The sequence below is a fragment of the Plecotus auritus genome (assembly GCF_963455305.1).
Source record: "Plecotus auritus genome assembly, chromosome: 1".
Classification (NCBI taxonomy): domain Eukaryota; kingdom Metazoa; phylum Chordata; class Mammalia; order Chiroptera; family Vespertilionidae; genus Plecotus; species Plecotus auritus.
Window position 1 is genome coordinate 63568498 of NC_137770.1, and position 24255 is coordinate 63592752.

General features: G+C 35.9%; 1 protein-coding gene across 1 annotated transcript in view; it reads left to right on the forward strand.

Annotated features, from left to right (window-relative positions):
• The window catches only part of TRPM7 (transient receptor potential cation channel subfamily M member 7), a 135026-nt gene that overhangs the window by 21529 nt on the left and 89242 nt on the right, over window positions 1-24255 (forward strand). The window contains exons 3-11 of the mRNA XM_080678086.1: window positions 1726-1764; window positions 7215-7413; window positions 10162-10375; window positions 14331-14455; window positions 15281-15452; window positions 16912-17086; window positions 20817-20940; window positions 21855-21927; window positions 23843-23943. Of these exons, the coding sequence (XP_080534212.1) occupies window positions 1726-1764; window positions 7215-7413; window positions 10162-10375; window positions 14331-14455; window positions 15281-15452; window positions 16912-17086; window positions 20817-20940; window positions 21855-21927; window positions 23843-23943 (1222 nt within the window). The remainder of the gene's footprint in view (window positions 1-1725; window positions 1765-7214; window positions 7414-10161; window positions 10376-14330; window positions 14456-15280; window positions 15453-16911; window positions 17087-20816; window positions 20941-21854; window positions 21928-23842; window positions 23944-24255) is intronic.

Genomic DNA, 24255 nt, shown 5'->3' on the forward strand with positions numbered 1-24255 from the left:
TATATATTTTTGTTGATTTCAGACAGGAAGGGAGAGGGAGAGAGAGAAACATCAGTGATGAGAGAGAATCATTGATCGGCTGCCTCCTGTAAGCCCCACAATGGGGATGGAGCCCACAACCTGGGCATGTGCCCTGACCGGGAATTGAACTGTGACCTTCTGGTTCATAGGTCGACGCTCAACCACTGAGCCATGCTAGTCGGGCTTAAAATTAATTTTATATGAATAGGTTAACAAATGGATTTACAAAGTACCAAAAGTTATTAGTGAAAGCCTCCTTTTTAAGTTCCCCTTCCTTAAGGAAAGCATTATTGCCTATTTCTTGGAATACATTCCAGAAATAGATACAGTATTTGCATGTCCATGTAGATGTCTCTCTACTCTTCCCTTTCTACTCCTCCCTCTGTACTTTAAATACATACTGTTTAGTTCATTGTTTTTATCTAGATGATAACCACTTTGTTCTTAATTGTTCCATCCTTTTAAATTATATGTCTGTATCATAATTTGTTTTAGTAGTCCTGAATTGATGGACATTTTAGCTGCTCTATTTTTCTTTTTGCTGTGAGGCGAAAAAAGCTGTGCTGAATAAACCTTGTCCATTAATCATTTTATATGTGTTACAGATATTTTTTAGCCTATACTTTTTTTTTTATTATTTTATTGATATTTTACAGAGAGGAAGGGAGAGGGATAGAGAGCTAGAAACATCGATGAGAGAGAAACATCGATCAGCTGCCTCCTGCACACCTCCCACTGGGGATGTGCCCGCAACCAAGGTACATGCCCTTGACCGGAATCGAACCCAGGACTCTTCAGTCCGCAGGCCGACGCTCTATCCACTGAGGCAAACCTGTTTCGGCTTTTAGCCTATACTTTTAGTACTGGAATTAGATTTTGAGAATGAGTCTACATTTTTTATTTTGATGAGTACTGCCAACTTGCCCTTCATAGAGATTATATCAATTTATACCCCCCCCCCAAGAGATATGACTACTATATTCTATATTCTCATGAAAATATTATCTTAAAGGTTTTTAAAAATACTTTTTCTAATCAAATGTCTTTTCATATGTATGTTTTTAATGAATTATATGTTCATATATGTTCCTTTTTAAAATGATTTGATGAAGCTCTATGTATTAGGGAAACTAACCTTTTGGTCTGCAAATAAATATATATATATATATATATATATATATATATATATATATATATATATTTTAAATATATTTTATTGATTCTCCACAGAGAGGAAGTAAGAGGGACAGATAGTCAGAAACATCGATGAGAGAGAAACATCGATCAGCTGCCTCTTGCACACCTCCCACTGGGGATGTGCCCACAACCAAGTTACATGCCCTTGACCAGAATCGAACCTGGGACCTCTCAGTCCACAGGCTGACGCTCTATCCACTGAGCCAAACCGGTTTTGGCTGCAAATATTTTTCTCAATTTGTTTTCAGACTATTAGTGGCACATTTTTGTCATGTAGAAATGTTGTATTTTTACATAATTAAATCTATCAGTTTTTTCTCCTATAGTTCCTGGATTTTATGTTATACCTACTTGTATTTAAAAATATAAACACCATGTGAGTTTAAAAAAGTAGTTACAAACTATATAATTTTTCTTTGTTTTATTCTTTCATATAGATTTTATATAAGTTAGTTTAAATTATAAAAAACTTTTCCCCTTTAAGTAATAAATTTACCTTGTTTATAGATGCCTTCCAGGATGTCAAATTTGTCAGCAACTTGTCAGGTAAGTTTCATAACATAACTCTTGCACACATTTAAAAAAATAAAACTAATATATTAGAAACATCAGAATACAGTGGGATAAAACTTATAGGCTATATATTTGAGAGTTACTTTACTCAGACCTGGGAGGTGAAGGACCAGGTAAAGTTGCTTGAAACTCAAGTGAAGCTACCTGAGCAGAGTTCTGAAGTTAAATGTGAATTAGTTGTGTAAAGGTGGATGGAAAGTGATTTTAGGCAGAGAGAATAGGATGTGGGAAAACTTGACAGTGGAAGTGATTATGGTTCTGTCACCAAACTTGAGAATGTAAGATGGATGTTGGAGAGATGTGAGTATGGGAAAATGAGTAGGGGCCAAATCATTTAAGATCTTTGTGTATATGCCACATGATTTTGATTTCATGTTAAAAAGATATTGTATAGGGAAGTAACAGGCTTCTTTTTCTTTTTTTGTTTCAATGCAATGGAGATTGAATTGGGAGAAAAAAATAGTTTGGAAAGCTTTGGAGTAATTCTGGCAACTCCGAAATAAAGGCTGAATTAAGATAGTAGCTATGATGATGAAGAGAAATAGACATATTTGAAAGGATAAATGAGACAAACTCAATATGATTTAGTGCAGTGGTCAGCAAACTCATTAGACAACAGAGCCAAATATTAACAGTACAACAATTGCAATTTCTTTTGAGAGCCGAAAACCGACTTCTGCGCATGGGCCACGAAGTTTCAATCGCACTGTATGTGCGCGCCTGCACGTGGTATTTTGTGGAAGAGCCACACTCAAGGGGCCAGAGAGCCGCATGTGGCTCGTGAGGCACGGTTTGCCCATCACTGATTTAGTGGATGTATGGAGAAAGGAGGATTCGAGATGGTTCCTAAATTTCTTACTTTGGCAACTAAGTAAATAGTATGCTCATTAAGATCTGATGAAAGAATATAAGAGGAAGACAAATAGGTCTCTGGTTGGTAGGTTAGGAACAAATGTGCATAGAATGAATTCATTTTAGATATACTGAGATTTACCATCTCTGGTCTTAATATTCATTTGTTCCTCTAGATTGGAAATTCCATCTGATGTTTTTCCATTCAAGCTAAAGAACTTCCTTTAGCCTTTGGTATAATGCAGATATACTGGAGATGAATTTTCTCAGCTTGGTTTATCAGAAAATGTTAATTTTACTCTCAGACTTAAAGGATATTTTCACTAGATATTGAATTCTGAGTTGACACTTCTCTTATTCTGGCACTTTAAAGGTATTATACTGTATTCTGGCTCTTGTTAGTGGTGAAAAGTTAGCTATCATTAATATAGCTGTTCTCCTGTATGTAATGGGTCTTTTTTTTTCCTTCAGCTACTTTAAAGTGTTGTGTGGTTTTTTTCTTCTGTATTTTTGGTTTTCAGAGTCAGGTCTGTAATGTGCCTGAGAGTGGTTCTTTGTACTTACTTTGCTTGTGTCAATATTTGCAAGTTCATATTTTCCACCAAATTGACAAGTTTTCAGCTGTTGTTTCTTAAATTATTTTCCTGCCTCATTCTGTTTTCTCTTTTCCTTATGGGACTATAGTTATACTTATGTTAGATTGCTTGATGTTTTCCACAGGTCACTGGTGCCTTTTTTTTAAATCAAAACTTTTTTACATTTATTAAATTTACACTGAGTGGCCAGATTATTATGATCTCTGAACGCATAATAATCTGGCCACTCAGTGTATATCCTATATAATAAAAGGCTAATATGCAAATTATTCCCTTGACCAGGAGTTCAACCAGCAGGCAGGCCGGCCAACTGCCCATGTCCCCTCCCCCTGGCCAGGCTGGCCAGACCCCACCCATGCATGAATTCATGCACTGGGCCTCTAATACATACATACATACATATATATATACACACACACACACACACACACACACACACAGACACACACGCACATTCTTTCACACACACACACACACACACACACACACACACACACACACTGAGTGGCCAGATTATTATGCGTTCAGAGATCATAATAATCTGGCCACTCAGTGTATACTGATCTGTATTTAGGTTCACTAAATCTCATATCTGTAATTTTCAAAATGTTTTGCCCATCCAGTGAATTTTTTATTTCATGGATTATTTAAAAAAAAAATTTTTCATGCATTATATTTTTTAATTCTAGAATTTCCACTTGATTCTTTGCATGTATCTTTCCAATTTTCCTAACACCACTTATTTATTTTTTTAGGTAATAGTAGTTTGATAATATCACAATATTACTTAATAAGCCATTATTGCATTAAGCCACTTGTAAAGGGTAATTTTTATATTTCTCTGTTACATTCTGATCTTTATTTATTTGCTATAACATAACTACTTGTGTAAATAATTGAATATCAAATGCATAGTAAATACCTTTCATTGTGTGCACACAATAATCAATATGAGAAAACTAACAATATTAAATTTTTTGAGAAAAAATATATACAGATATTTCCTTTGAAAATGTTAACCTGGGAATTTTTGTATATTTTATCATAGATATAAAGATACAGAGTTATATAGATGGTGGCATGTTGTTTTTAGTGTTTAATACTAATAACTAATTTATTTTTTCTGCTAATTTGATGTTGATTATATAATTTCAGAATTTCAAGCAAAAAGTTCCACCTACCACAAATACCCATTTCTTAGAAGGATGGCATTTAAACTACCTAGCCAACACCATTTATTGCATGGACTGTCTTTACCCCATTGTATGTTCTTTCCTTCTTTGTCAAATACTAATTGACCAAATAGGTATGGGTTTATTTCTGGGCTTCCTATGCTGTCCCATTAATCTATGTCTTTTTATGCCAGTATCATGCTGTTTTGAATACTATAGCCTTATAGTATAGTTTGATATCAGGTGGCCTGAGAATTCCAACTTTGTTTTTTCCCTCAAGATTGCTTTGGCTATTCAGGGTCTTTTATGGTTCCTTATAAATTTTTGGATTATTCTACTTCTGTGAAACATGTTATTGGTATTTTCATAGAAATTGCATTGAAACTATAGATTGCTTTGGTTTGTGAGGACATTCTAATGATATTAGTTCTTCTTATCTGTGATTATGGTATATTCTTCTATTTAGTAGTACCTTCTTTGATTTCTTTCCTCAGTGTCTTATTTTCTGAGTACAGGTCTTTTATCTCCTTGGTTAAATTTATTCCTAGGATTCTAATTTGATAGTTTTTTTCCTTTTAGTATTTTAAAGATGTAACAGTAAGTTTTTGGCTTGCATGTTTTGTAATAAGATACCTACTGTCATTCTTTGTTTTTCTGTACCTAATATGACACTTGTAGTCTGGCTGCTTTTAAGATTTTATTACTGGCTTTCAGTGGTGTCGTATTGTGATTTCCTCAAGCTCATTTTGCTTATTCCCTATTGAACTGCTCAGATATGTCAGTCAAATAGTTTTCAAGCCGAAACCGGTTTGGCTCAGTGGATGGAGCGTCGGCCTGCGGACTGAAGGGTCCCGGGTTCGATTCCGGTCAAGGGCATGTACCTTGGTTGCGGGCACATCCCCAGTGGGAGGTGTGCAGGAGGCAGCTGATCGATGTTTCTCTCTCATCGATGTTTCTGGCTCTCTATCCCTCTCCCTTCCTCTCTGTAAAATATCAATAAAATATATATTTAAAAAAAATAGTTTTCAAATCTTTATTTCTATTCCCTCCATTCTGGTGATTTATGTGTATGTTCAGCTACTTGAAATTATTCCACAAGTCACTAATGTTCTTACTTCTTTTGTTCCCCCAGTATTTTCTCTCAGTGTTTCATTTTGGGTAGATTTGATTGCTGTCTTCAAGTTTACTGTTGTTGTTTTTTGTAGTGTCTAATATTTTATAAATCTAACCCTAGGACATTTTCATTTCAGATATTTCTTTAGCTATCCTAGTTGGGGTAGCCTATATAATAAAAGCCTAATAATGCTAAGTACCCGGTTATCTGGTTGTTCGTTCAACCAGTCAAAGCATAATATGCTAATGATATGCTAAGGCTGCTCAACCGCTCCCTATGACGTGCACTGACCACCAGGGGACAGTCGACCAGTTGCTATGATGTGCACTGACCACCAGGGGGCAGACACTTCGACCGATAGGTTAGCTTGCTGCTGGGGTCCAGCTGATCGGGACTGAGCGAGATGGGCCAGACACGCCCTGGAGGCCTCCCGCAGTCTCTCCCTGGCTGGCCAACCTCCCGAGTCCTTCCCTGACCCTGATCATGCACAGGTGGGGTCCCTTAGCCTAGCCTGCACCCCTTCACAATCCAGGGCCCCTTGGAGGATGTTGGAGAGCTGGTTTCTACCCAGTCCCTCAGGCCAGGCCAAGGAACCCCACTGGTGCATGAATTCGTGCACTGGACCTCTAGTTTTAAAAATAAAACCTTTCCAATTCCTCCCTCATCCTGTTAATGTTTTCCTCTAATTTTTCCAAACATATTCTTAATAGTTTGAACTTATTTATAATGGCTGTTTAGTGTCCTTTTCTGCTAATTTCACTACCTCTGTATAATTTCTGGGTCTTCATTACTGATATTTTTTCACTTATATTTTCCTGCTTTTTTGATTGCCTTGTAATTTCTGATGGTTGCTGCACACTGTGAATTTGATGTTTTGGATGCTGGGTTTTGTTGTATTCCACTAGCTTTGGACTTATTTTAGCATGCAGTTAAGTAACTTTGGGTTAGTTTGGTCCTTTCAAGTCTTGCTCTTAAACTCTGTCACGGCATATGCAGTCTTGGTCTTATTTAGCCTTTCTAATAGGCATTACTCTCCTGAGGACCCTATTACATTATAGACCTCCTGTATTATGAGATCTCTTGATTCTTTCTGACAGAAACACTAAACTATTGCCTGTCTTTTGTGAACTTTAGAAATTATATAGCCTACTGCTGTCTAGCAGTTCTTAACATATCCTTGAGTATAGAAATTAATTTGTATTTTCTTGAATTCTGTATACATGGTATCATATAAATATGCACTCTTTGGTGGCATCCAGCTTTTTTCATTCAGCATGATGATTTTGAGATACGTCATATTATTGTGTCTATTAGTGGTTCATTTCTTTCTCTGTTTGAATACTATTCCTATTATATAACTACTAGAAGCCCAGTGCGCAAAATCGCGTGGCTCACCATGCTTGCAGCCCCGCCCATCCACACCAGTTTTTGGTCATTACGGTGTTAGGGCCACAGGCTTTTTATGTATATAGATACTATATTTTGTAGAAGCTCACACTAAATTAAGATGAATATATCATTATATACTAATGTATTTGTACTATTTCAGTGCTGTAGTGAAGATAATATTTTAGCTGTATTAAAATCAAAAGCCCAAGTTATTTTTCTATTCTTTGATTCATTCATTTTAATTCAATTTTTCATTGACTAATTTTTTAAAGTCTTTTTAATTTTATTGTTTTTCTTTAGGTGTTTTTGTGGTCGCTTGGTCAAGCAACATGCTTGTTTTACTGCAAGTCTTGCCATGAAATATTCAGATGTGAAATTGGGTGACCATTTTAATCAGGCATTAGAAGAATGGTCTGTGGAAAAGCATACAGAACAGAGCCCAACAGATGCTTATGGAGTCATAAATTTTCAAGGGGGTTCTCATTCCTACAGAGCTAAAGTATGTCACATATTTGATTTCCGTACTTCATTTATGTTATTATTTAAATAATATATACTTGTTATCTGAAGTTTATGTAATGCTATGTCAGGAAACCAGTCCCAGTAATTCTTTTATATATTTTTAAGTTCTTTGTAGAAGTGCATAAAATATATAATTGTTATACCTTGGTGACTTGAACCTTTTATCATTATAAAATGTCTTATTTTTTTGTCAGTTTTGTTGACTAAGCCTGCTTTTTCAGTAATCAGTATAGCTAATTTTTTCTTTTCTTTTACTGTTAACCTTTCCTTACGTTTAAGGATTTCTTTTAAAAAATTTAAAAAAGTGTCTGTTGTCTCACTTTTTCTTTGTTCCCTTTTCTTGTGCCTTTGAATTAAATATTTTTTATTATTTTCCTCCTTATTAGCATGTTATTTACACATTTTTTATTTTTATATTCTCTTTTAAAAATATATTTTTTAATTGATTTCAGAAAGGAAGGGAGAGGGGGAGAGATATAGAAACATCAATGATGAGAAATAATCAATGATCAGCTTGCTTCATGCACGTCCCCACTGGGGATGGAGTCCGCAACCTGGGCATGTGCCCCAACCGGGGAATCAAACCATGACCTCCTGTTTAATAGGTTTACATTTAACCACTGAGCCACGCCAGCCTGCCTTACAGTATTCTTACAAACAGTATGAATACATTTTTAACTTGTTACTATTATAAATTAGTACTTTTACTACTTTCGGACAATGCAATATCCTTTAGAACATTTGTAAGTGCATTTACTTTACTTATGGCTTACGTGCTATTTGTTGGCATGAATTTTATTTGTGTATTTTAAACCCCAAAACATAATTGTTTTTCATTTAGATTTACCAACATTTTACTCTTTACATTGTTCTGCCTGCCTCCTTTACTTGTCGGGAAAAGAGTGCCAATTGGTGATCCCATCTCTAAAAGTTTTCCTATTCTCATGGATCCTTAATCCACAAGTTCTGATTGCCTTGGTAGCCCTCTGATGCCTCAAAATAGATGTTACTTACCTACTTTTAGTTTTTCTAGTTTCCAGAGGCAGAGATGGTCCAAAGCAATCTAGTTCATTGCCAGAAGTAGAATTCTTCATTTATTTTTAACATAATCTTTTAAAAAAATAATTTAGCTTTAGACCAGTGGTTCTCAACCTTTCTAATGCCGCGACCCTTTAATACAGTTCCTCATGTTGTGGTGACCCCCAACCATAAAATTATTTTCGTTGCTACTTCATAACTGTAATTTTGCTGTTAATGAATCATAATGTAAATATCTGTGTTTTCCGATGGTCTTAGGCTCTACAGCAGCAGTTATGAGAACCCCACAGGTTGAGAACCGCTAGCAGGGTCGCCTAAGATCATTGGAAAACACAGATATTTACATTACAATTCATTAACAGTAGCAAAATTACAGTTATGAAGTAGCAACGAAAATAATTTTATGGTTGGGGGTCACCACAACATGAGGAACTGTATTAAAGGGTCGCGGCATTAGAAAGGTTGAGAACCACTGCTTTAGACTGTTTTCCAAACACTACTGTATATACTGTATTAATTATAATTAGTTAAACTAAGCTAATGCAGAAATACTTAGTATAGAACAAATCTTTTTCAAAGCATTCACAAGGGACTCTGGAATCTTAATCAGTTTTGAAGAATTCTGATATTTTGGGTTATTTTTTCATTGGTGTTTGATGTTTGTAATGTAATGGGCAATATATTGTTTTGCAAAGAACCTTTCTTAAAGATGTTTAAAAGTGTTTTTTCTTCCAACATTTGAATATTTCAGATTTCTTATGAACTGAATCATAGGTGCATTAGACAAAGATAATGAAGTAGAGTGGTCATAGCAAGTAAATTTTGTGATGTCACTTAAGAGAAATATAATTTTTAAAATCTAAATCAGAGGATATGGTGGTTTATTTTTTTTCCAGTAATTTATGGATTAAATCTACAATTACTTCCAACAAGGGAAACAATATTTTATATTAAAAATATTTTTGGCCCTAACTGGTTTGGCTCAGTGAATAGAGCGTCGGCCTGTGGACTGAAGGGTCCCAGGTTCGATTCCAGTCAAGGGCATGTACCTTAGTTGCGGGCACATCCCCAGTAGGGAGTGTGCAGGAGGCAGCTGATCGATGTTTCTAACTCTGTATCCCTTTCCTTTCTTCTCTGTAAAAAATCAATAAAATGTATTTTTTTTTTAAAGAGTGGAAAAAATATTTTTGTTACTTTACTGCATGGTCACAGTTCTACTATAAATGGATTCTATCACTGACAAAAACTTCCAAATAGATAATTTAGTATTTGCTTTTAATAGCAAGAGTTGTAGAAGTCTCCATTTTTCATCATTTTTCTTTTTTCCCGTCATTGTAGTTAGCCTTAATATCTCTCATTCACTGCATCCTCATAAACAAGCTAATAAATACTGTGGATAAATTTGTAAATTGGATAACAGTAATTGAATTTATATAAGCAGGAAGTGTAACATACTTAAATTGTAAAAATTAGAATGCCACTACTTCTATAGCTTGTACAAAATGGCTTTCCAATTTTAAAATCATTTGCTCTTGCTTATTCAAAGTGTAACTATATTAAAAGCAGCCTTTGAAATCTACTTTATAGTAATCTGATTAAAATAAAAGTTTTCTAAAGTTGTGTAACGTTGTATTATGAAACCTATGAACATAGTCAATTATTTTGTCTTTTTAAAAATGTTTTTTAGTATGTCAGACTATCATATGACACCAAAACTGAAGTCATTCTGCAACTTCTGCTTAAAGAATGGCAAATAGAATTACCCAAACTTGTTATCTCTGTACATGGGGGCATGCAGAAATTTGAGCTTCACCCACGAATCAAGCAGTTGCTTGGAAAAGGTCTTATTAAAGCTGCAGTTACAACTGGAGCCTGGATTTTAACTGGAGGAGTAAACACAGGTACTGCGATGATTATACTAATTTTATTTAGTGTGTTTGTAATTTTTTCAGAATATCAATTAGATATTTGAAACAGTCAACATTGAATATAAATATATTCAGTTTTTCTGTTACATTATCTACAGTTTCTAGATATAAATGGTAACTGTAAAAATATTTGGTTTTCATTTAGTTTTTTTAAAAAAATAATACATTTTAGAACAGGGGTTGGCAAACTATGGCCTATCTACCAAATCCATTTCACTCCTTGTTTTTGTAAATAAAGGTTTATTGGAACATAGCTGCACTCATTTGGTTTTGTGTTATTTATGCCTACTTTCGTGCTAGTTTAGCTGTGACAGAGACTGTATATTTTGCAAAGCCTAAAACATTTATTATTTGGCCCTTTACAAAAAAAGGTTACTAACCCCTACTATAGAGCAAAGTATTATTATTCCTGTCACTTTCTGGCTATTGGTAAATTGGTATAAGAATGGAATCCAGCCCTAACTGGTTTGGCTCAGTGGATAGAGTGTCCGCCTGTGGACTGAAGGGTCCCAGGTTCCATTCCTGTACCTTGGTTGCAGGCATATCCCCAGTAGGGGGTGTGCAGGAGGCAGGTGATGGATGTTTCTCTCTCATCGATGTTTCTAACTCTCTCTCCCTCTCCCTTCCTCTTTGTAAAAAATCAATAATAATAATAAAAGAACGGAATCCATTGCCGAGCCAGTAGTAAGAAGTAGCTTTCAAAATTAATTTTTAATATACTATAATCTTTCATTCTAAGTCTTCCCTATCACATCTAAGGGTTAGATATAAGAAAGACCAATTTATTTTAATGTCCAAAGTAAAACAATTATTAACTTAAATTAGCTTGGTAATATCTAATTCATTACCAACAACTGTTTTTAAAGCCTTATTGTATATTAAGTATTCTTCTGACTGCTGAAAATATAGCACTCCACAAAACAAATAAAATATTTACCTTCATGCAGATTACATTCTGGTGGGGAGATGCAGATAACAAACAGATAACTAAATGTATAATATTTTAGTTTCTCTGAGTATTATTTTTTTCTCAGGCAAGGGAAACAAAAAATAAATAAATGGGATTACATCAAACTAAAAGGTTTTTGCTTGGCAAAGGAACCCATCAACAAAATAAAAAGACAAACCATTGAATAGGAAAAGCTACTCACCACTGATACATCCGATAAGAGGTTAATATCCAAAATTTATTTATTTGTTTATTTAAAAAATATATTTTTCTTGATTTCAAAGATGAAGGGAGAAGTTGAGAGAGAGAAACATCAATAATTAGAGAGAATCATTGATTGGTTTTCCTCCTGCACGTCCCCCACTGTGAATGGAGCCTGCAATCCAGGTCCGGAATCGAACCATGACCTCCTGGTTCATAGGTCAGTGCTCAACTACTGATCTATGCTGGTTGGGCAATATTCAAAATTTATAAAGAACTCAGAACAACTCAACACTAAAAGAACAAATAATTCATTTAAAAATAGGCAAAGGACCTGAATAGGCATTTTTCCAAAGAGGACATATAGATGGCTAATAGACATATGAAAAGATGGTTATTAATCATCAGAAAAATGCAAATTAAAACCACAATGAGATATCACCTCACAGCCGTCAGAATGGCTATCATCAATACTTCAACAAATAAGTGTTGGTGAGGATGTGGCAGAAGGAACCATTATGCATTGTTGGTGGGAATGCAGATTAATACAGCCACAATGAAAACAGTATGGAGTTGCCTCAAAAAATTAAAAATGGAACTGCCTTATGATCCAGAAATTCCATTTCTAGGTTTATATCCGAAGAAACCCAAAACACTTATTCGAAAGAATACGTTCATTCCTATGTTCATTGCAGTGATATTTTCAATAGCCAAGATATGGAAGCAACCGAAGTGCCTATCAGTAGATTAGTGGATAAAATAGATGTGGTACATATATACAGTGGAATATTACTCGGCCATAAAAAATGAAATGTTACCATTTGCAACAGCATGTTTGGATCCTAGAGGGTAAAGTAAAATAGATCAGTCAGAGAAAGATAATACCATATGATTTCACTTATATGTGGGAATCTAAAGAACAATATAAATGAAGAAACGAAACAGAAACAGAGTCATAGATACAGGGAATAGACTGATGGTTGCCAGAGGGGAGGTGGGTTTATGGGACTGGGTGAAAAAGGTGAAGTGAGTAGTACAGTTTGGTAGTTATAAAATAGTCACGGGGATGTCAGGTACAGCATAGGAAATACAGTCACTAATATTGTAACTATGTATGGTGCCAGGTAGGTACTGGAAATATCAGGTGGAACACTTTGTAAAGTATATGATTAATCATTGTGCTGTACACTTGAAACTAATACAACATAATATGATGTAAACTGTTATTGGGAAAAAAAAGAATAAAACCTATGTTGAACTGATACAAATGTATAATAAGTTAGATTGTAAGTGCTATGCAGACACATGAAATATAATGTAGAGATGATGGGGATGGTGGAGAGGGCTTCACTAATAAAGTGACATTTGAGTAGAGATGGAAGAAAATGAAGGAGTGAGATAAAAGTAATGTGGAGCCCAGCATTTAAAGAATAAACAGCTAGTGTGTTGGGAGAATAGTAATAAGGGGTCATTCAGTATAGTGGAAAGAGCAAGAAGAACTCAGTGATAAGATCAAAAGGTTTTTGGTGTGTGATGGTGGTGAGGATTGGGTAGCATGGTGAATACCAGGGACAATAGGAAGATGTTTATAGAAGGCCTTGTAGTAGTCCATTTTAATCACTTGTGACTCTGAATGAGAAGGGTTGGTTTTTTTTAAAAAATATATTTTACAGAGAGGAAGGGAGAGGGATAGAGTGCTAGAAACATCGATGAGAGAGAAACATCGATCAGCTGCCTCCTGCACACCTCCCACTGGGGATGTGCCCGCAACCAAGGTACATGCCCTTGACCGGAATCGAACCCGGGACCCTTCAGTCCGCAGGCCGACGCTCTATCCACTGAGCCAAACCGGTTTCGGCGAGAAGGGTTGGTTTTAAGCAGAGTTGATAAGAGCAAAGATCACTTGTATGATGTTTTGAAAGTAAATACCAAAATGCCAAATGCCATAAAATACCACAAGATTAGGGTAGCTTGAACAAAAGAAATTTATTTTCTCATATTTCTCTAGGTCCAAGATCAAGATGTTAGCAGGTTTTGTTCCTTCCGAGGCCTTTCTTCTTGGCATTCAGATGGTGACCTTTTCATTGTGTCCTGTCGTAGCCTTTCCTCTGTGCATGTGCGTCCATGGTGCCTCCTTTTGTGTCTCTTTTTTCCTGTAAGGACACCTGTCAGGTTGGATTTGGATCCACCCTAACTACCTCATTTTGATGTAATAACCTCTCTAAGGGACCTATTTCCAAATACAGTCATATTTTTGGTACTGGGATTAGGATTTCAACATAGGAATTTTGGGGAGGATGCAATTAAGCTCATAACAAATCATAATGAGGACTTATGTGTTCTTTTGAATTGTCTTTTCTACTATTCTCCCAGGTTTTGATTCATTAGGACGCTTTTGTAATTATTTGGGGTGTGTGTTGGTGTATGTGTGTTGCTTATAGTCCTAAGCCATACTTTTTGTTTTTTGAGATGGTGTGTAGAGCAGTAACAAAAAAATAATAGTTACTTACGTTGAGGAATCTAAGAGAGAACTAAGCATAAGAACATGGTAAAAGTTTTATATGTGTTTTAGGCAGTTGTAGTGATCTGAAATTGTAGTTTTTTTTTTCTCTTTGGTCCTTGAGTTTTCTTTGTAAGTTTGTTTTTTTGACCTTGTTGCCTTTTGTCTTGTATATGTTAAGAAAAATATCACAAATTGTAATGTTACAGATGGAGCACACGATTGTTCTGAACCAACGAAGACTTTCAGATAAAGTGAATTCTATTTTGTATGAACAGGTGTGGCCAAACATGTTGGTGATGCCCTCAAAGAACATGCTTCCAGATCATCTCGGAAGATTTGCACTATTGGAATAGCTCCATGGGGAGTGATTGAAAACAGAAATGATCTTGTTGGGAGAGATGTAAGAATGATTTTTAAATTTCTTGTATTCAAACTTACTTATAAGCAAAATTAAAATAAGGATCTTTTAGTCAACTTAAAATATTCTTGAACATGCAATACTTTTTAAATTACCTTTTTAAAAGTATTTCTCTAAGATTTCCTTCTGATCATTTTGAATATACAGTCATAGATACAAGTACTAGTAATTGTCATTATAGTGTTAGTAGATTTTGGTTTCTGCCTTTTTAAATAATTATTTCACACTTTTTCCATTTCATGCCAGTCTTTGTAATAAAATGTTTAATGCTTGCATAATATTAAGAATTAATTTTATTTTACTGAGTAATAATCAAATGCTTTGAATAAGTTAAAGATGTGAATTGGCTATGTTTATGAAGAGACTATTAAAAAGGAAGGACTAATTTATAATGATCACTCTTAAATGTTATTAAATTTCTAATATCAATTTTAAAGATCCTATTTATGGCTAGAAAAATAGCAATATGACTTTTGATTGCTTTTATTTAGTGTGCTTTATATAAACTAATTGTGTTTTTTTCACATTATTTACTTTTACTTATATGCTGCTGCTTCCTTTGCATGTGACAATGAAATGTATTCTGCAGTAAGAGTAAAAATTTAATTGTATCATTCAGCCAATTACTGATTAATATTTGGCTGCTTAAAAGCTAGTGCTTTTTGATGTATTCTTTGACACTTTCTATTTGTTGCCATAGGTAAATGGAATTTTACCTTCCCTTTATAGATTATTTCAGTTTATTTTTACTTTATATTATGTTATATTTAATCTTTCCCACTAACACTTATATTTGATATTGTTTAGGTGGTTGCTCCTTATCAAACCTTATTGAACCCTCTGAGCAAATTGAATGTTCTGAATAATCTACATTCCCATTTCATATTGGTGGATGATGGTACTGTTGGAAAGTATGGGGCAGAAGTCAGGCTGAGAAGAGAACTTGAAAAAACTGTTAATCAGCAAAGAATTCATGCTAGTAAGGGAATTTATAAATTCGTTATTGAAATTATAAATTTGTTGTTGACATTATTCTGGGCTATATTAATTGCCAGCAACATTCTTAAAAGATAGAATGTTCTTTGAAGTGCTGATTTTATTATATAGCAAGATAGCATGTGAAACAACCAAGAATGACTGACCTTAGATAAATAAGGTGACCTAGGAAAAGAAGCCTGAGGCCAATATCTGAGGGTACTCAGATATTGAGGTCAAAGCCACAAAGGTCCATTGGAAGTTCTGTTGCCATTGTAATCCTATTGCAGCCCAAAGAATTCAGAAATAATCTTAATGTGTGATATAGTCTAATGCATGACTTTGAAATTCAAGATGAAGAGTAAAAGAGGAAAAAATGCTTTATTGCAAAGTAAGAATAACCTTGCTTAAAGTTTTTAACATGAGTAGGTATCACTTTTTGGTAGGCGTTTCTTAGAAGTTGGTATTCTTAATACTGATCTTTTTAAACCATGATCAAACTTTTTGGTTCCCCCAACATCCAGATTTTTGTTTCAAAAAGGAGAAATTGTGTAATCTTAGGAAACCAAGAAGGTGAGCTCTATGACAAAGGGAAATTCAAAATTATAGAACATTGTATTCAAATTATGATGGAGTCTTAGCATTTCTTTTAAAAATTACAAATGTTTTAATCCTGTAATTACGTATATTGTGAATTCTCTTGCTGTATTGCAGGTTATTAACAAAAATTGATATTCTTTTTTTCTTTTAAATATATTTCACTGATTCTTTACAGAGAGGAAGGGAGAGGGATAGAGAGTTAGAAACATTGATGAGAGAGAAACATCTATCAGCTGCCTCCTACACACCCCCTACTGGGGATGTGCCCACAACCAAGGTACATGCCCTTGACCGGAATCGAACCTGGGACCCTTTAGTCCACAGGCCAACGCTCTATCCACTGAGCCAAACCGGTCAGGGCAAAAATTGATATTCTCATTTGTTACTCTTGTAGAGGTCTTGTATTTTATTAATCAGTTCCCTTTATGTAACCCTAATTCTGTCGTTAATGTCTGAATTATTTGGAATCAGAAATATACATTTTAATAATAAATAAAAACAGACATATATTAGAAATTCAACTAGAAGCAAACTCTAAAACAAATTAATGTTACACATTTCTTACCAAGAGTTAGTGAAATATACAAAATATTTTTACTTTTCAGAAAATACATAAATTCTAGTGTATGTCTAATTGTACATTGGATTTTCTAATTTTGTCTTTTAAGTCAGTGAAAAAGTAACGTATTCAGTATTTAATTTATGCTGGACTGGTATCTTGTTGAATGCTTAAAATGAAGTCAACACTGTATTGAAAGAAATTATATTGGCCTTTTATTTTTATTTTGTTTTTGATTGAATAAAAAATAAGATTAAATTACTAATTTTGCCTAATATCTTAACGAATCTTTTCCTTTTCTTAGGAATTGGTCAAGGTGTCCCTGTGGTGGCACTTATATTTGAAGGTGGGCCAAATGTTATCCTCACAGTTTTAGAATACCTTCAGGAAAGTCCTCCTGTTCCAGTTGTCATATGTGAGGGAACAGGCAGAGCTGCAGATCTACTAGCATATATTCATAAACAAACAGAAGAAGGAGGGTAAGTGTATGATTACAACAAGTTTTTAATCCTATCTAATAAAAGAATAATATGCAAATTGACCATACTTCTGCTACACCCACAAGCCATGCCCACCAGCCAATCCGGAGCGAGTATGCAAATTAACCCAACCAAGATGGCTGCAGCTACGGAGCTGCAGTAAGCAGGAGGCTTGGGTTTCCTCGGAAATGGAGGAAGCCAAGCTTCCCTGTCGCCCTGGCCAGCCCAGGCCTACACTCAAGGCTACAACGTTTCAATTATAGAAGATAAATAAATCGCAACAAAAATGGCTGAGGCCACTGAGTGAGCAGGAGGCTTTGCTCCACTCAAGGCTATAAAGTTTCAATTTTAGAAGATAAATAAATCCCAGATACCAGGGCCTCCGCTTGGATCACCGGGGGGCGTGGCCGGCCTGCAAACCACCACAGGCCCCTTACCCAGCCCGCCCCACACCCCAAGGGAGCCCCCACCCTGATCTGGGACACCCTTCAGGGCAAACCAGCTGGCCCCCACCCATGCACCAGGCCTCTATCCTATCTAATAAAAGAGTAATATGCAGATTGACCATCACTCCAACACACAAGATGGCTGCCCCCATGTGGTCAAAGATGGCTCTCCCCATGTGGACACAAGATGGCCGCTACAAGATGGCCAGCAGGGGAGGGCATTTGGGAGGGACCAGGCCTGCAAGGGAGGGTAGTTGGGGGCGATCAAGCCTGCACGGGAGGGCAGTTAGGCGTGACCAGGCCGGCAGAGGAGGGAAGTTGGGGGCGACCGGGCCTGCAGGGGAGAGTAGTTGGCGGGGGGACCAGGCCTTCAGGGGAGGGCAGTTAGGGGCAATCAGGCTGGCAGGGGAGCAGTTAGGCATCAATCAGGCTGGCGGGAGTGGTTAGGGGGTGATCAGGCTGGCAAGCAGAAGCAGTTAGGGGCAATCAGGAAGGTAGGCAGGCGAGCAGTTGGGAGCCAGCAGTCCTGGATTGTGAGAGGGATGTCCGACTGCCCGTTTAGGCCCTATCCTACCTGGATCGGGCCTAAACGGACAGTTGGACATCCCTTGAGGGGTACCAGATTGGAGAGGGTGCAGGCTGGGCTGAGGGACACACCCCCCGTGCACGAATTTTGTGCACCGGGCCTCTAGTAACTATATAAAGAGGCTTGTTGTGTTTTAGAATATTAGATTCATTTCAGTATGTTATGAACATGAAAATTTGAAGTTTAATATAATACCTTGTTAAGGCTTGAGGGAATAGTTTGACACATTATGAATGAGTTAAAATATATGAATCTTTATAAGGGACAGTTTTGTATGATCTGTCAGATATACAGAGGCACATACCTTTTGATCCAGTAGTTCCATTTCTGGTAATTATTTCTGCAGATGTACTTGTACATATATGAATAACATATGTATAGTTACTTGTTACGGCATTGTTTGTAATAGTAAAAGATAGCAACAAAATAGAACATATATCAAAGGGACTAGGTAAATAAATTGTGGTTTGTCTGCACAATGGAATAGTTTGTAATTGAGTAAGGTTGGCAATGGTGTACTAGATTTGGGAAGATTATTAAAATACATATGCAGAATAAGGAAAATGCAGAGTAGCATGTATATTGTGCTACACCTTTTATGTAGGAAGGAAAGAAAACATAATTATTTGTATATATAGAAAGAGATCCTGGAAAGTTATACACACTAATAGTGTTCCTTTTCAGCAGTTGAGGTGAAACTGGGCAAATGGAAGACAGTGGGAAGGAGAACTTTCATTATAAATTTTCACATATTTATATTTAGAGTGTTTTATATTATAGTAGAGGCCTGGTGCACGAATTGCTGTACAGGTGGGATCCCTAGGCCTGGCCAGCGATCAGGCCTGATCGGGGCTGTCTCTCCCAGTCCTGATCGAGGTCTGCCCACCCAGGGTAGGGACCATGAGAGTTGGCCTGCCGGCTCGGGGGAGAGACTGCGGGAGGTACGCTGGCTGCTGGGAGGGACCCGGGGTGGTTGGCTGTGGGAGCGCACTGACCACCAGGGGACAGCTCCTGCATTGAGCGTCTTCCCCCTGGAGGTCAGTATGCGTCATAGTGACTGGTCGATCGGTCGTTCTGGTTGTTCGGTTGTAAGGGTTACTTAGGCTTTTATACATATACTAGAGGCCCGGTGCATGAAATTTGTGCACGGGGGTGTGTGTCCCTCAGCCCAGCCTGCACCCTCTCCAATCTGGGACCCCTAAAGGGATGTCTGACTACCGGGATCGGGCCTAAATAGGCAGTCGGACATCCCTCTCACAATCCAGGACTGCTGGCTCCCAACTGCTCACCTGCCTGCCAGCCTGATTGCCCCTAGCCACTTCTGCCTGCCAGCCTGATCAACCCCTAACCCAGGCGTCCTCAAAATACGGCCCGCGGGCCACATGCGGCCCGCCGAGGACATTTATCCGGCCCGCCGGGTGCCGCTGCCTGTCCTGCTTAGCAGCTGACTTGTCCTGGGCCTGCAGTACGCATAGGAATTTGTTCATAGTTTTTTTTTTAAACTATAGTCTGGCCCTCCAATGGTCTGAGGGACAGTGAACTGGCCCCCTGTTTAAAACGTTTGAGGACCCCTGCCCTAACCAGTCCCCTGCCAGCCTGATCGATGCCTAACTGCTCCCTGCCAGCCTGATTGCCCCTAACTGCCCTCCCCTGAAGGCCTGGTCCCCCCCAACTGCTCTCCCCTGCAGGCCCAGTCACCCCCAACTTCCCACCTCTGCCGGCCTGGTCATCCCTAACTGCCCTCCCCTGCTGGCCTGATCGCCCACACTGCCCTCCCTTGCAGGCCTGGTCCCTCCCAATTGCCCTTTCCTGCTGGCCGTCTTGTAGCAGCCATCTTGTGTCCACATGGGGGCAGCCATCTTTGACCACATGGGGGCAGCCATCTTGTGTGTTGGAGTGATGGTCAATCTGCATATTACTCTTTTATTAGATAGGATATATATATATATATATATATATATATATATAAATATATATATATATTTATATATTTTAATTTCTTCATTAAGGTTTTACAAATGTGTCTTTATTCCCCATTACCCTCCCTATCCCCCCACTCATGCTTAAAATATATTTTATTGATTTTTTACAGAGAGAAAGGGAGAGGGAGAGAGAGTTAGAAACATTGATGAGAGAGAAACATCGATCAGCTGCCCTCCTGAACACCCCCCACTGGGGATGTGCCCGCAAGCAAGGTACATGCCCTTGACCGGAATCGAAGCTGGGACCCTTGAGTCTGCAGGCCGAAGTGCTATCCACTGAGCCAAACTGGTTAGGGCTAGACTTTTATATATATAGATTTTTGAGACATGTAAATATAATACCAATTGAGAAAAAGAAATAAAAATGTGCATGAGTTTGTGTTTAAGACATTTTGGTGAAATACTGCTTTACATACCACATTATCTTAAAACTATCTTTATGTAATATCTTATAGAATATGAGTACTAATATTGAAACACATACCTTGTAGAAAACTTTGAAATATTTCAAAGAGAAAAATCATTCCATTCCATTTCCCCCTTTATGACTTATAGTGGGAGTCTCATGAAGGAGAAAATTTCACTGAAGGTCAAGTACTTAATATTACTACAGTAGCTTTAAAAGTCTTGCATGGATCCACCTGTATTTCATATTAGATTCTAGAAATAATGAAAATGTAAATCATTGAATTAAGTTATGCTTCCTCTTACTCTAGGAATCTTCCTGATGCAGCAGAACCTGATATTATTTCAACCATCAAAAAAACATTTAACTTTGGCCAGAGTGAAGCAGTTCATTTATTTCAGACATTGATGGAGTGCATGAAAAGAAAGGAGCTTGTAAGTAGATTTTAGCCTTTTAATTCAAAGAACATTGCAAATTGGTGAGAAGCTGGTTTTTCATTTAGATTTTAAATCTTTTTTAACCATGTAAAGGTATCATTTTTTGTTGTTTAAGCTGAAAGATACAGAAGAACTATTACACCTTTTATATAGTGTTGAGGCATATATTTGCACTTTTATTTTAGGAAAAATTTCATAACTAGGCCTCAACAGATTTTTATCTGGATAAGGAAGCATACTAAAGAATTGTTAATGGCATATCTAAAATATATTTAGAAACAAAAAAACTTGAACTGTTTTACTCTGAGTGCTCAAATTAAAGATTAGTGCTGCTTACTTTTAGTAATCTAAACATGGGCTTCAGTTTATAGAGAAAAATTTTTATTAACTCTGAGTAGTAGATGATTTGCTGTTTTCTTCCATGTATTTTTTTCTCTATACTTGGAAATGAAGTTAGTTGAAAATTTTGTACAATAGTCTTTTTCTTTATGAAAAATGGTATTACATAAAAATCTCTCAAATGGTGTTACATTGCAATTTATTTTAAGAAACTTCTAGTTAAAAAACATTTCTCATCAAAGACACATAATTGTTTGGATTAAGTAACTGTTCACTCTGTAGAAGGAACAGCAGGATTTTGCCATGTAAGTTTGTTGCTTGCTTTAGTAAAGGACATAAGATAGGTGAAAAACTGAATGTAATATGAAATCAAACATTTTTAATGTACCTGCCATTTTACTTGATAAATGATACAAAGTCTTAATTTCATGTTTTTGGGTTCCTTATTTTCAACCAAAAAATAACACACATCCCAAAACTATCTCATGTGTAGTTTGAAATTACTTTTTTATGTCTTATGCCTTAGTTTTTAAAACGTAAAGTCATAATATTATTAATTAATCCTTATATAGATCACTGTTTTTCACATTGGATCAGATGAACATCAAGATATAGATGTAGCAATACTTACTGCACTGCTTAAAGGTAAGATTTAAATATTTTTATTTATTTATAAGATCTTTCATAATATATCCCATTTCTATGAAAGAAACATTTTTTAATTTAGCAAAGTGTTTGGGCACTGAATTTTTTCAGTAATTTTTCTTTGTAAAAGACAGGTTAGCTTTCTTTGACAATAAGTTAGTGTTTATTTTGTAGAATTATTTTAAGGTTCTAGCAGGATTTATGCCACCAGACCCATTTAATTAACCTGTTAAGAATGTGTCACATTTTTAATTGGCTAAAAAATCAAGGTAATAAGGTATTAGTTGATAGAATTTAAGATAGTGTTCTTAAACATGCTTTTTTTCATTCTGAAGATAAATTTGAAAAGAAAACTAAGGGTACTTCTGTGATTAAGAAGTGAATGCATATACAAATTGAACTGTTTTCCAATCATTATCTGGCCAAAGATATCCAACTGATATAGCAAATGGTATTACAATGAAAAATCTTTAAAAAAACTAGAAACTAAAATGATATCCCATCTGGGTGCCTAAAAATTCAAGTATGTAAGTAAGTGAGTTGGCAGGAGCAGAGTAAGAAAGCACTGTTGTCTTATTGTCATTCACAAGAATTTCCCAAATACTAGACGACAATAAATTGCCAATAGATGAAACGTTTAAAAAATACTATAATAAAATATAAGTTAACATATATATCACTTTGGGAAGAAGAGACCATAGTAATAGGAAACCCAGAAACCATTAAAAGAGAGATCAATAAATGGGATTGTGTAAATATAAAAATATATTTGCCATATACTCCTGTGTGCTAGCCACTGTTCTTTAGTGTTTGAGAGTATTTATCTCATTTTCTCTTTACAATAACCTAAAGGGAAAGATTTTCTATTACTTTCCTCATTTTATAGATGAGGAAATTAATGAATAGGAATGTGGAGAGATAACAATGAGCTGGTGTAAATTAATAATAAAAAGATGATTACCTCATGGGATAACGAGCCAGAATTTATATTCTGTTAATCGTATTAACAGAAAAATACAAATGCTTGAGGAAAATGTGGAAAGATGGTCAGTGTTAATAATTTTTTACAAAGTGAATTTTTGTCCTAGCTGGTTTAGCTCAATGGATAGAGAGTTGGCCTGCGGACAAAAAGGTCACGGGTTTGATTCCAGTTAAGGGCACATGCCCAGGTTGCAGGCTTGATTAGAGGTTGTGCAGGAGGCAGCCAATCAATGATTCTCTCTCATCATTGATGTTTCTATCTCTCTCTCTCCCTCTCCTTTCCTCTCTGAAATCAGTAAAAATATATATTTTTAAATTTTAAAAATATATTTTTATACCTCTAATAGATCTTATAACCTTTCTGGAATATATTTTGGCAGTAAAAAGCTTTAAAATATCATTCCAAATTGGCTTCTACAAAATCATACTATGTAAATATAGTCTGCAAAAAAATCAAATATACTACAAAAAATATATATATATAACCTGAATATCCACTAGTCATAGAAAATTAAGGTATGGTAATAAGACACACAAAGCACGCTGCTGAATACATTATACAGTGCGATCCACTTTTTGTGTAAATAATAGAAAGTGTACATATGTATTTATATATGCACAGAAAAGCACATGTAAGGATGTTTTTCATAATCTTAACAGTCAGTACTGTCTCTGATAGAAATGTATCATCTTTATATTCTTTTTGTTCTACATTCTGAATTGTTTGTAGTGAATAAGGCTGTATCTTTTCTATAGTTGGAAAATAAAAAGTCCAACCCTATGGTTAATCTTACCTCTCTGAGGCAGGCTACCTCTGAACAGTGACTGATACCAGCTGTGTAAGTTAGTTAAAAGGGAGTAGGAAGAATTCATGTGTTTACATTTTAATGGAGATAAATTAATTGAACCTGTCAACTTTTCTTTATTCGATTAGGCACTAATGCATCTGCATTTGACCAGCTCATCCTTACATTGGCATGGGATAGAGTTGACATTGCCAAAAATCATGTATTTGTTTATGGACAACAGTGGCTGGTATGTAAAAAATCCTATGTGTATAATGTAATTAAATTAAACTAAGTAAAAACAAAATGTTTGTTGGAACTGTGACCTAACTTGATGTTTTACTTGTCAAGTGAAAAATATACTAAAGTGCAAAATTAGTTTACCTAGACATCTCTCTAACATTTAAATCTACTTAGGATTTAATAAGTTCTGCTTACTTCTTTGGTAAAACCTTGTTTTTTTATAGCGTAGAGACCTCTAAAAATCCTAGAAGTAAAAAAAGTCATAAAAGTAGTGTTGTATGCATCCATGTTCATCAGGCCTATCAACTTGTAATTTTCT